General features: G+C 25.0%; 1 protein-coding gene across 3 annotated transcripts in view; it reads left to right on the top strand.

Annotated features, from left to right (window-relative positions):
• The first annotated feature begins 4461 nt into the window (after positions 1-4461).
• LOC113369829 (antichymotrypsin-2-like) overlaps positions 4462-12308 on the top strand; it is a 51899-nt gene continuing 44052 nt past the window's right edge. For 2 of the 3 annotated variants that reach the window (XM_026610428.1, XM_026610414.1), the window contains exon 1: positions 9092-9263. In XM_026610428.1, the coding sequence (XP_026466213.1) occupies positions 9254-9263 (10 nt within the window). In that variant the 5' untranslated portion in view covers positions 9092-9253. Of the gene's footprint in view, positions 4486-9091; positions 9264-12308 lie in introns of those variants that run through there. The other variant, XM_026610429.1, reaches the window with a different exon arrangement.

Raw genomic sequence — 12308 nt, 5'->3', positions numbered from 1 at the left:
TTGCACCCACTAACGGTTAGGATGGACGTCATCTATATTTAAATTTTATTCTTTTATATATTGATTTTATTATTATTTTTTTGTAAATTAAATACTTTTTATTCTAACTAATATATTCGCTTTTGAAGCATATGGTTCAATTAATGTGGTTTTCGTGTTTTCAAATTGTTTGTGTTTTATCTACTGAAGATGTATCAAATTACGGCTCGAAACGTACAGATTTCTATTAATTTTTTAGAAACATTATACGAGAACAGAAATTAGAGGCAAATCAGAGTCAAAACATTTATAAATTTAATATTAATCATCCCAAAAAGAATGCGCCTGCTTCATATTTCTAAAAATAATAAAATAATAATAAATAAATAAATTAATCATCATATTAACTATAATAATAAGAATATAATCATATTTGACCAAAGTACTAAAAACATAAATCAAAATATTTTACATTTATTAGAAACGAATCATTTATTTTATTTACTACTACTATCATTTGGGTAATTAATTATGGGATTTCAAATTAAATTAAACACTTTCATATTATAATTAATTTTAATTTATTTTAATTTCAAATTTTCCATCGAAACAATTATAATGTACCGACGACACTTTGTTTAATCTTTGCTGGAGGCATTTTCTTACCACATCGCTATTTTTGGCCTCAGAGATCGTGCACCCAGCAGATGTCCTCAAAGGTGCTGAAGATATACACATTACTAGGGGGTCCTAAAGTTCTATTTTAGATTTTATTTCGAACAAAAACGAAAAAAAAACTTTGACATGCCAGAGTGAATGCACGGCGTGATTTTAAACACAGTCTGTAAATTCAGGAAGTTTGAGTTTGGAACGATATTGTGGAAATAAAATTATTTGTAATAATAAAATGATTAAAAATAGTATAACTAGTGGGGCGCATGGCATCGTGCCTTAAGGCAAATTGCTGGAACTTCCCGTACCAAATTTTTTTTTTTTAAAAAGATTAACATTTTTGAAAAAAAAATATTCTGAAAAAATTAGATTTTTGAGAAACTATAAATTTTTGACGAAAATTTACTTTTTTTTGAAAAAAAGACTTTTTCAAGAAAAATTTATTTTGAAATATTTTGAAAATTCTGAACTTTTTTTTCAAAGCAATCGTACTGCTTTAACTGCATAGAGTTTTCATTTTCGATTTTTTTGCGATTACTATAACTTGCCCTATGGGAAGTTAATAAAGTTTCACAAATAACTCAGAGCCACAAATTTCTTTAATTGGGATCAAATCCGCATTTTGGACCACCTGATATCGAGCAGTTGTAATAACTGAATTTGCATTGAAGTGTAGATTTAAATATGTTTCCAAGGGGAACTAGCTCTTTGTGATATTTTTGCAATAAGTGCAAATATATCACCACTATTAGGAAAGGGACAACCATTGGGTTGCCTTCTAAAAAGCTACTTAGTTGATGCGTATCGTTATCATAACAGTAGATATTTAGATCTCTCAGATCTTACTGTTGTTTAAAAATAATATAGCTTACTATTATTACATTACTATAGTAATTTCATTTCCAGTATATGAATCCCAACGATCATATTTGCATACGCAATCGCTATGTTTTAGACAACGTTGTCAATAATAAAAAATAAAATACCTACACACAATAGCAATATATATACACACACATATATATTATATATATATATATATATACATATATATATACCTAAGTCAAGTACATATTTTATAATTTTTTGCATCTTGAAGCAATAACGTACAGGCGGTGACATAACCTCAATTAAAGCACGTCTTTGTCCGTGATGCTAATTGGTGACACATCCAGATGGCTCATGAATGAATGAATGAATCAGGATTGCACTGAACCATGATATATATCATACAGACACCTTCAAATATTATCAGGACTTACTCGATATGATAAGCAATTATTTGTAAAATAATGATAAATTATCAGTTTTGTGAAAATGATACTGCCAATCTGTCAATCGAAGTGTGGCCCCACCTGTTTGACTAGATAGTAAGGCATAGAGTCTCTCTCCCAACTAATTTTATAATATTGTTGACAAAAAGAAATATATGTGGTGCGCTGTATATTTATATACAGTGCAATAACATAAAATTATAAAGTCGCTTAAGAAAGTGTATATGACTAATATACTCATATACAAAGTCAAAGAAAGAAAATAAAAAAAAAAAACTAGATATATAGCTATATTAAAAAGGCCATGAAATCTTTGGTAAGAGGGTCAGAACAAAATAGACAAATTAAAATTTCAACTAGTATTTTGATTGAGATGCAGAATTATAGACCAAGGAAAATTTGCCTTTGCTAAGATTGTATTAATGTTATTTAAAGAGCTTCCTATTGAACTTTGTTTTAAAGCAGATATGTCTTTAGGATAATTATTATAGAGACTTTAAACTCATATATTTCAAGGCCGGGAGTATGTTCGCGCCAAATCAAAGCATGCAATTTATGATTAAAAATAAAATAAAATCAATCAAAAATTATTATAAAATAAAGTCAATCAATAGAATAATTAAAACATTAAAAATATTGTAAATACAAGTACAATTTGTAGTTAATTAAAAATAAACACATAATATTATAATTAAAGTGTTTTACAACTGTTGTCCTTTAAAAATCAAATCAAACAACCATCGAAAAAACAAATCATCCAAATAGTTGCTCTTCATTTCTATGAATCCATACATCAAGCAAGCTCTATATTTTCATGAAAATATCGGACTGAACCAAATTTAAACAAATATGAGTATTTTTAAGCAGCTTGGCATTAATTAATGTTTTTGGAACAAATTTTTAATTTTAAGCTCTGAGAGATCAAATAGTAAAATATAAACTAAACGTTATTAAATATTACTATTTCCATACTCTATTTATTTTTAAAGTATAACTGATAAATCGTAACGATTAAATTTGTGATTAAATTTGCACCAATTTATTTCTTGTATACTTTAAGAAAGTGTAAAGTATTTTAAGTAGGTGAGACTATAAACCGTCCACACCCTCAGGACGGTTGTGACAGGGGTTAAAAAGGTATTTATATCTATTTTCTATTTTGATCGGCAATAAATCTATGCAAATAAAAAAAAATCTATTTTAAATTATTTTTTCTCAAGACAAGATGCGATTCTCATCAATACTAAGCCAATGAAAGTTGATTCTTTAAATTTTGTTTTTTGTCTATCGTTTTTTGTCTTTGAATTTGTTTTATCTATTCCATATAAATTGGTAACAGTATCATATTAATATATTTATTTAAGTGAACTCTATGGCACAAACAATTGAAATTAATTTCCACAATAGATATTTTGTAGCTTGATATAGTAATTTATTTAGCCATGGTTGATTTGGGCAATTGCTTTAATAACCATATGACGCCGTGAGTCACCTCAGAGAAAGCCACTTGCAAATAAATTCATTATCAAAATGACAGAAATTATCCGATTATGATGTTTTATTTGCCATCGATAATTATAGAGTTGTTAGAAATTTTGACTCATCACTGATTAAAACATATCTAATCACCATTACATAAAAAAGTAAATTCTGACGACAACAATGCACTTGTTTTTTTCTAAAAGGATTATTGAGATCAATTTTATTTATTTTTTAAAGCTCTAGCATTTTTACATGTTTTTTATATTTGGTACAGTTTTGAGTTTTTATATGTAAAATTTTATCAAAATACTTGAATCAATTTTTATTGATTAAATCGAATATTTTTACGTATGTTACGTAGTTTATGCAACTTTTTTCAAGGCAAAATTTCACCTAATTTTTTGTTTTATTTTTATTTGTATTTAATTTTTTTTTACAATGAGTTTGATTTTTTGTTTAATATTGAATAAGAAAATCTTTTAAATTAATTTTATACTAATTCTAAATTATAATTAGAAAACATGTGATTTAGTCTAAAATTATTTAGAAATGATCACATACATTTTATCTAGAAAATTATAAATAAAGTTAAGTACTTGTTATCTAATCTTAAATTTTATAATATTTATCAAGAAATTTCGTCATCGTAAAGCAGTGAATCCCTAACTTTAATAATAAGATTCAAAATTCCTTAAAGTTTTATACCAAAACAAATTTCTTCCAGGAAAATATTTTAATTATTTATTAGCACAGAACTGAATTAATGAAGAACTTGTGATAAACTATATTTTTTTTACTTTTGTAGTATATCTACCTAAAAATAATAATTTATCCTACAAAAATTGTTTACCTCAATTTCTTAACTTTTCTGTTGTTTGGAGAAGAAATTTGGATTTTTCATAGGTATATCTGAAATCTATTATTGCAGCAATATAATTTTATCAATTATTTAATTTTCCACAGTTTTGAAATATGTGGTTCTTCATAAGTAGGTATATAAGATATCAAATTCATATCTAAATTATCAGTGTTGTGAAAATATCAAAAAGGTTCTAAGTTCTATTGATTTTTTAGTGGGGTAAGTGGATTTTCACTTATTCGAGTAATTTTACTAGTTAGAAATAAGTTGATTGATTAAAAGTATATAATAAATTTTTTAAACTGAACATGATTATATGTAGCAACTTGATATTGAAAGAGAACAAATTCTTGTTTTTTTTTAAATAAAAAAAAAGATGTATGAGTACAATATAAATCCAATGATTGTTACTTGCATCTTTGATGCCCTAGTTTATTTGGTGCATGTAGTTTTATATAATTATTTTATTTAATTTTATATAATATTTAGTTGTTTATTAAATGTGTAAATTACAAGTGATTACAAATTGTAATTCTGAGTAATATATATGCAATTTTCAAACGTGGATTTGAACTAAACTTACTCTGTTCATCGTCAATAGGTGGAAGTATTATTTTTAAAGGAATATATATATATATATATATATATATATATATATATAAACACTTTACTATCTTAAAAAAATAAAAATAAAATTAATACAGAAAATAATAAAGCAGAGGCCTTCAATCCTAGATAAATAAATAACATTAGGTATCCAGAAAACTTAATTAATTTTAAATTTTTATATTAATTATTAATAATAATTAATTAATTTCAATCCATAAATAAATTTCGTTCGACAATTGTGTTAAGTTTTTTAATAGCAGTTAACAATTAATGGTGGTCATATATTAGAACTAGTCTAGTCTAGTCTAATGTTGCTTATTATTTATTTATTTATTTATTTAATTTCTCAATTATTATTATAATTTTGTAGTTTGTACAACTTAAAGAATTCAGTAAGAATTATTTTACATTTATAAATTCAATTTGATCCATATTTTGAAATATTTATGCCAACAAACAGCAACCTTGCAATGGCAACTTCCATCATTGCAGTAAACAAGTTGGAATTATTATTTCAACAATTACCGATAACAATATTCAATAATGATATAACATGTGGCCTGATAATGTCATGTGGGTAATACCAATATCACTTTAATGCACTTTGAGATAAGATTATTGGGATAAAAACCAAACTTTTTTCTAAAAAAAAACAGCTAGGTAATAATAAATTGAGCACTATATGAAAAAATATTCCTAATTGACTGAATATTTTAATCTGCTTTATTACTACTCAATACTATCATAAAATTTACTATTTTTAAATACTTTGAATACTATTAATGATACTCTTAATTGAACATAATTTGAACGTAAAAGTAAATAAATACCTATTTTTAATAACTTATTTTTACTCGTACTCAGTTATAGGTTTTCTTCAAAGAAGAAGTATGTAGTTTTGGTAATGTCTACTCTTTACCATTTATTTTTTATTTTTTTATTATATTTGTTAGAAGTCTACTAAGATGAGATAAGACTCCTGCTACATGAACTTATATTTATAAAATTTATAAAAACAATGTTGCAAGACTCACAGTGCATTCCCACATGCATACAGTTTAAAAAATTTAAAAATAAATAAAAAAAATTTTGGAGAAAGACAAAAGCCATCAGTTATCCGGCTTATTATATTTTAAAAAATCTCATATCCATCAGTTTTAAATTATTTACTTTTTCATTACTTAAATATTGACTTAATTTTTCAAATATTGACTTAATTTTTCACCTTTGTTGATTACAAAAAACGCAAATATTTATATAAATTTATTACGTTTGCACGTGGATCATTAATATTTTTCTCTATAAAGATTGCGTTTGAAAAACGTCTGGAAATTCCTTGTTTGAATATTTTTCATTACAATACGTTTATTTATATATATTTTAATATGTAACTAGGAAATTCCAATTGAGATTACAAAGACTATATTTTCTGCATAGTCCTATTGTATTTATTTTTTATAGCATGTTTACTTTTTATTATTGCGGTGAAACGAATTGCTATAATATAATAGTGATATTAAAAACATATAAGTCATTTTTGATTAGGTAACTATTTCATAAATATGTGACTATTTTTTTTAATTTTGTCTTCAGGTTTAAAAAAAAAATCATATTGTTTTTCTTTAGAAATTATTTTTTGTGAAGATACTGACATTAATGCATGATATATATATATATATATATATATATATATATATATGTATATATATATCCATATTTATCTGTTTTGGCTTACTGGACAAACCAGTTCCAATTCTGCAAGACCTTTTATGATTCTGCACAGACGTCATACAAGTAAATTATCAAATAATATATTTTTATTAAAAAAAGGAATTTCTATAAATCTTTAGATTTCTTGGAACAAATCCCATAAAGATACCATTCTTCGTAATCAAAAATTACAATGATAATATATGTTGAAATGTAGAAATAACCTATATTGATAAAATTTGTATGTTTTTATATATTTTTCTGTTGAAATTGCAATTAATAATGTGCAATTTATTTTTGCACTACATGGATGCAAAATATAAACTATATATGCTGACAAAATAAACTATATAAACTATGCTGACTATCAAGATAAATGTAATCTGAAATCTAAGAAATTCATTAGTAGTATTCAAAATATGATACCAAACTATATATTCATTCATTTATTATTCTGCAACAATCAGTGCAACAAAGTAATTATAAATAATTACAATTTTTTGTGCATTTTCCAAATCATTTTCTTCTTTGAAAAATGGAAAATTCCCAAATCTAAAATCGATAGCTCTGATATTTGGATCATTTATTATATGGACGGACCTCTAACCAAAAATCATCAGCATGTTATATACAAACTGGAATATAATAAGAGCAAAATGTTTTTTTATCGAAGCAAGACTATACAGATTTTTTTATATCTAAAAATCCATTAACAATATCGAGATAACCTTCATGTTCTGTCGTTGGGATCGTTGTAAAAAAAACCATTGAAGCAAGGCAATAAATATTGTGGTGCTTTTACACACTACTATTTTGAGAACAATAAATTCTCAAAATAATAATTAAGGACAAAAAGTCGAAATTTATTAAATAATTTATTTTATACTCTTGCTACATAAATCTATATTGGCGCAACTTTACTGTATGATCTCTTTTATTCATAATCAGAGAATGTGCATAATTTGACTCTTTACTTATGATTTTTTTTATTCTTCTTTATCTTTTCAAATATTTTTATATTAATTTTTTATAACAATGAATTGCCATTGCAATTGAAAAATGAAAAATTGCTATTTTTTTTTCATTATAGAAAGCAATATCCTTCAAACCTTCTTTAACTTACACTAAAATTTGACTTGACAACCAAATGCAATAAACATGATATGGCATTGATCAAATTAAATTCTTTTTACTTTTTAGTTTTTTTTACTTTATATTTTTCACTTTTACAATGCTGAAACAGGTTGGGTACGTTCCATTAAAATTTTGAGTTCCACCAGAAATAAGGTAACCAGACAAACCCAGGAGTTGTATATAATCTCATAAAGGAATATCTAATAGTAATATCATAAGTATTTTAGCAATATCCTAAAAGAGTAGAAGTCTTATTTTAATTTGCATTTGCAATGAAAACTGATGTAACTACTGCTTGATATCAAGCCGCCCGAGATGGAAATAGCACAAGTACCATGGCATCGTCAGAAATATAAAAAAGTCTGATTGAGCAACCTAATAGCCTAGTAAGGACGATAAAATTCAATTAAAAATCCTGAAAATCCAAAAAGGCTAAAATTCACATGATATCAAGCAGTCTGAAGGAATAGAACAAGATCTCCAGCATCATCAGGTATAAAAGCAGTCTAGCTGAGCCATCCTAATGGCCTAGCAAGAAAGATAAAATTCAATTAAAAGATATTAAAATCCTGAAAGACTAAAATTTACATGATATCAAGCTGTTGAAAGGAATAGAACAAGTTTTCTAGCATCATCAGTCATGAAAACAGTCTGACTGAGCCATCCTAATAGCCTAACAAGGAAGATTAAGTTCAATTAAAAAATCATGAAAATCTTGAAAAGCTAAACATCATATTTAAATCTGTCTTTGCATATGTAAACTGATATAACTAATGCTTGATATCAAGCTGTTCGAGACGGAAATTAAACAAGTACTCCGGCATCATCAGAAACAGTCTGACTGGACATTCTATTAGCTTAGCAAGGAAGATAAAATTTAATTAAAAAATCCTAATAACATACTTAATGCCTAATTGAAAATTTTGCTTTATTTATTCTTCTGTTTCATTTTTGTATAAGGACGTGATTGCTAGATAGTAGTTCTTCTGATGATCATCTTGACCATCTCATCTTAAGTGACCATCCCTATAGCCCAGCAAGAAAATGTATATAGATCAAATTCAATTAAAAAATCTAAATGGCAATAAAGAAATATCCAAATTTCAAGACAATAAATTGATTTGAGAAAATCTAATGACCAACATTATGTCTTCTAATTAGTAATACTCTCATATATTCTTTTTGCCTTATTTTAGGGCAGTCATATGGTCACCAGGTCGTAGTTCCTAGGTCTTCGTATCGTCCATTCAATTTTTGCCTTAACGGCAAATCGTTATAGTGTTATTCAACCATATAAAATTCATGACAGTTTCTGTAAATAAATATTTTCATATGAAGAGCGTTGATATTAAAAGCAAGTGGATATCATATTATATCTTCAGTTGATCGCGTGCGGTTTGCCTGGAAGGTGATAAGTAAACGGGCACGGTAGTGTTTTGTTTTAGAAAATAATTTTAATTCGTACGACGTACGTTTTTGTGATTTTAATTTTTTAGTGTTTTTGTAGCTCTGAAAGAGCCGAAATTTTAGCAAAATGATTAACGGTAAGCATTGATTATTTTATTAGAACTTGCTAAGTAGAAATACATGTTGATAACACCGCAATCAAATAAAAACACAGATATGTAATTTGATAGCGATGATAAGGATATTTATTGATTTATTGCATTGACTTTTCTATGTACTTACAGATTATTATAAATGACATATGTGTATATTGGAATAATTTATCCAGAACACAATTGAATCAAATATGTCGGTTAATTCAAGTTACAACATATATTTCATTTTGAAGAAACTCAATTTTAGGAATATATGTCAGCCATATGTGCCTGATGCGAAGAAGTTTTACATGAGCAATGTCAGCCATATATGTGTGACATAAAAAATAGTGTTTTTCCAGGAATGCTGGCTCTTTTTTCGTTGTTACATTAAGTTTTCTCTATACATTTTTAACTAAATTATTTGATAAAGTTACCAAAGCATATGTAAACAGTAATTTAACCTCAACCTCGCATAGTTAATATATTTTCTAAAAATATTTTTAATTTTTAAACTGGACAATTTCTTGTGAGGGTTTTCTTGTTATAATTTTATATCATTTAAAAATTACTGACTATGCCTAAGTAGCAAAATTCTGATGGGTTCATGAAACATTTATATAACTATTTCTAAAAAAAATATTTTTTTATTTTATCTAGAATTTCTTAATAAAAAATACTCACTCACAGAAGAAATTATTCCTTAGTTTTATAGTAAGAAATTGCTGGTGTTAAAATCCTTGCAAAAATGTCAGATTGTAATTTTTTTTGTATACAAGCTTGCACATGAAAATAATTTATAAATCTATCTATTACCAAAATTAATAAGATTTATTCATGCCTATCTAAAAAGACATTCAGTTAATTTATGCCAAATTGGCAAATGTCTACTAAAATATATTCAAATAATAGAGGAAATTATTTTTATGCTGATACTGATAATAATATTAATACTATATTATTCATACCATTTTAATAAATAAAAGTATTCCAACCTGATTTTGTTAGATAAGAATATTTTGAGACATTGCAAGAATGCAAGGGTAATTTTTGTAATACATGTTTTTATATAAATGAATGAAAGGATAAATATATATTTCTTAAAAAGCAGGCGAATGACTTCCATATTATTATAATTCTAAAATAACTTTGTCTGGCAGATATATATTTTATGCATAAATTATTAAAATTAAATATTCTAAAATATTTCCATTTCTACTATTTTAAATTGAAAAATTGAAATCTTTTTACGTATACTTATTAATTGCAGTTTTCATGATGATAAAAAATACATACAGATAATTCTTATGTAAAATGTTATTAGTATAAAAAAGTTTATACTTTGCAATCAATAATTCATTATATTTACGGTCGTATGTAATTTGAGAAGATGTTTCTATCCATCCTTGGTTTACAAAATATTTTTATTTGGAAATTGGTATGTAATTTTCCACGTATTGATTTTTTATAGAACTGAAAAATATTAGATAAATGCCACTTTAGATACGAACATTTTTTCAAGATTATAATTCGGTTTTTCCAACATAAAATGATTTTTTAAATTTCTTTTATTTAACAATAAATGTTACCGTACAAAATTATTTCATTATTCCTTTTTATAATTTCTTGAAGTTTTGGTGAAGTTTTCTTTAAAATTTTGTAATAAAGTAAAAAAGTTTTGATTATTAACTAGATAAAAATATATGATTACATGTTTTCAATGATATTCCGGTATAATTATCACTTTTAATATGTAATAAGATGATACGTTGTGAAAGATCAATTGGAGGGTCAAACAAGATAAATATTATTTATATTAGATATACTGTTATATAACTGAAATATTGTAGATATCAGTGTTTAGTTTTAACACTTATAAACAAATTTTGATATTAAATAATTAATGCTTTATTGCCTACAATCTTAATAGCAACATAATTAAGTTTCGCGGAAATTTGAAATGTTGTGCAATCAATAAAATTTGGAGAGATTAGATATTTTGTTTATAAACTTATTTTAATTAGTAACTTCGCAGAATTTTATTTTGTTATTTATAAGCGTTATAGTACTTATATAACATGTTTTGTTAAAATTATTTATTGAATTCATGAATATTTGTTTAGAAAATATGAACACTATAATTTGTGATTTTTATGGAAAATTCACTTTAAACTCCATTTGCTCAAAATAAATCAATTATTTATTTTTTAAGAAGAACTTTTGACAACGAATTTGATTATACAATATTTTTTTCGTATTTGTTCTAATTAGATAACAATTATATTTCTGTATAGTTTAATAACAAACTATTTATTTGAACTACAAGTCAAGGGTATCGATATTTTCAGAAAAAATAAATTGTTTTAATATCTTTCTACCTAAAATTTTTACTAAAATATAATCTGAATGTGTTATTGGACTGTGGAATGTGAAATAATCATTAAAATAAATTAATTGTAGTGTAAGAAAGTAAAGGTTTTTTTTAAATTAAAACGATTGAAGTTGGTATTATCTTTCTATTGTAATAGTCTAAAATTTTAAAATAATCTTCCAAGAATATTGATAGCAAATTTAACCAACAAAATCTAAATTTTACCATTTTATTAGTCGCCATTTTTATTATATACTTTATATTATAATATATTTTTATTATTTTCATAAATGTTATCATGGATAATTTTTAGGGACAATGTTCTTCCTAACACTTGTGAAATTTAATCAAAATTTTGATACTTAATATGAAAAGAAGGTACGAGGTTGATTATTTCCCTTTTTCTGATAAAATGATTTTTACATCAAAAACATACTAAAATAACAAAACTGGGTATATATGTCATTTTTCCTTAAGACAAGTTGAAACAACAATTATATGTACTGAGATTTAGCAACTTTTTAATTTGATATGCCAAAATTTTTAATTGTTCAGTCGAAAATAGTAATCTTCTCAGTATCAATTATTATTTACCATTTCCTATAAGGATTATATATTTTATAGAAACTATTTGACATTCTCATAATATTGTTTTGTTGACTTTCATCACGTGTTTG

This window comes from Ctenocephalides felis, unplaced genomic scaffold, assembly GCF_003426905.1.
Source record: "Ctenocephalides felis isolate EL2017-DRISC unplaced genomic scaffold, ASM342690v1 CF-g0.4_SCAFFOLD_01492, whole genome shotgun sequence".
Classification (NCBI taxonomy): domain Eukaryota; kingdom Metazoa; phylum Arthropoda; class Insecta; order Siphonaptera; family Pulicidae; genus Ctenocephalides; species Ctenocephalides felis.
The sequence above is the reverse complement of the archived record's forward strand: the minus strand, read 5'-3'. Positions and strand labels throughout refer to the sequence as shown.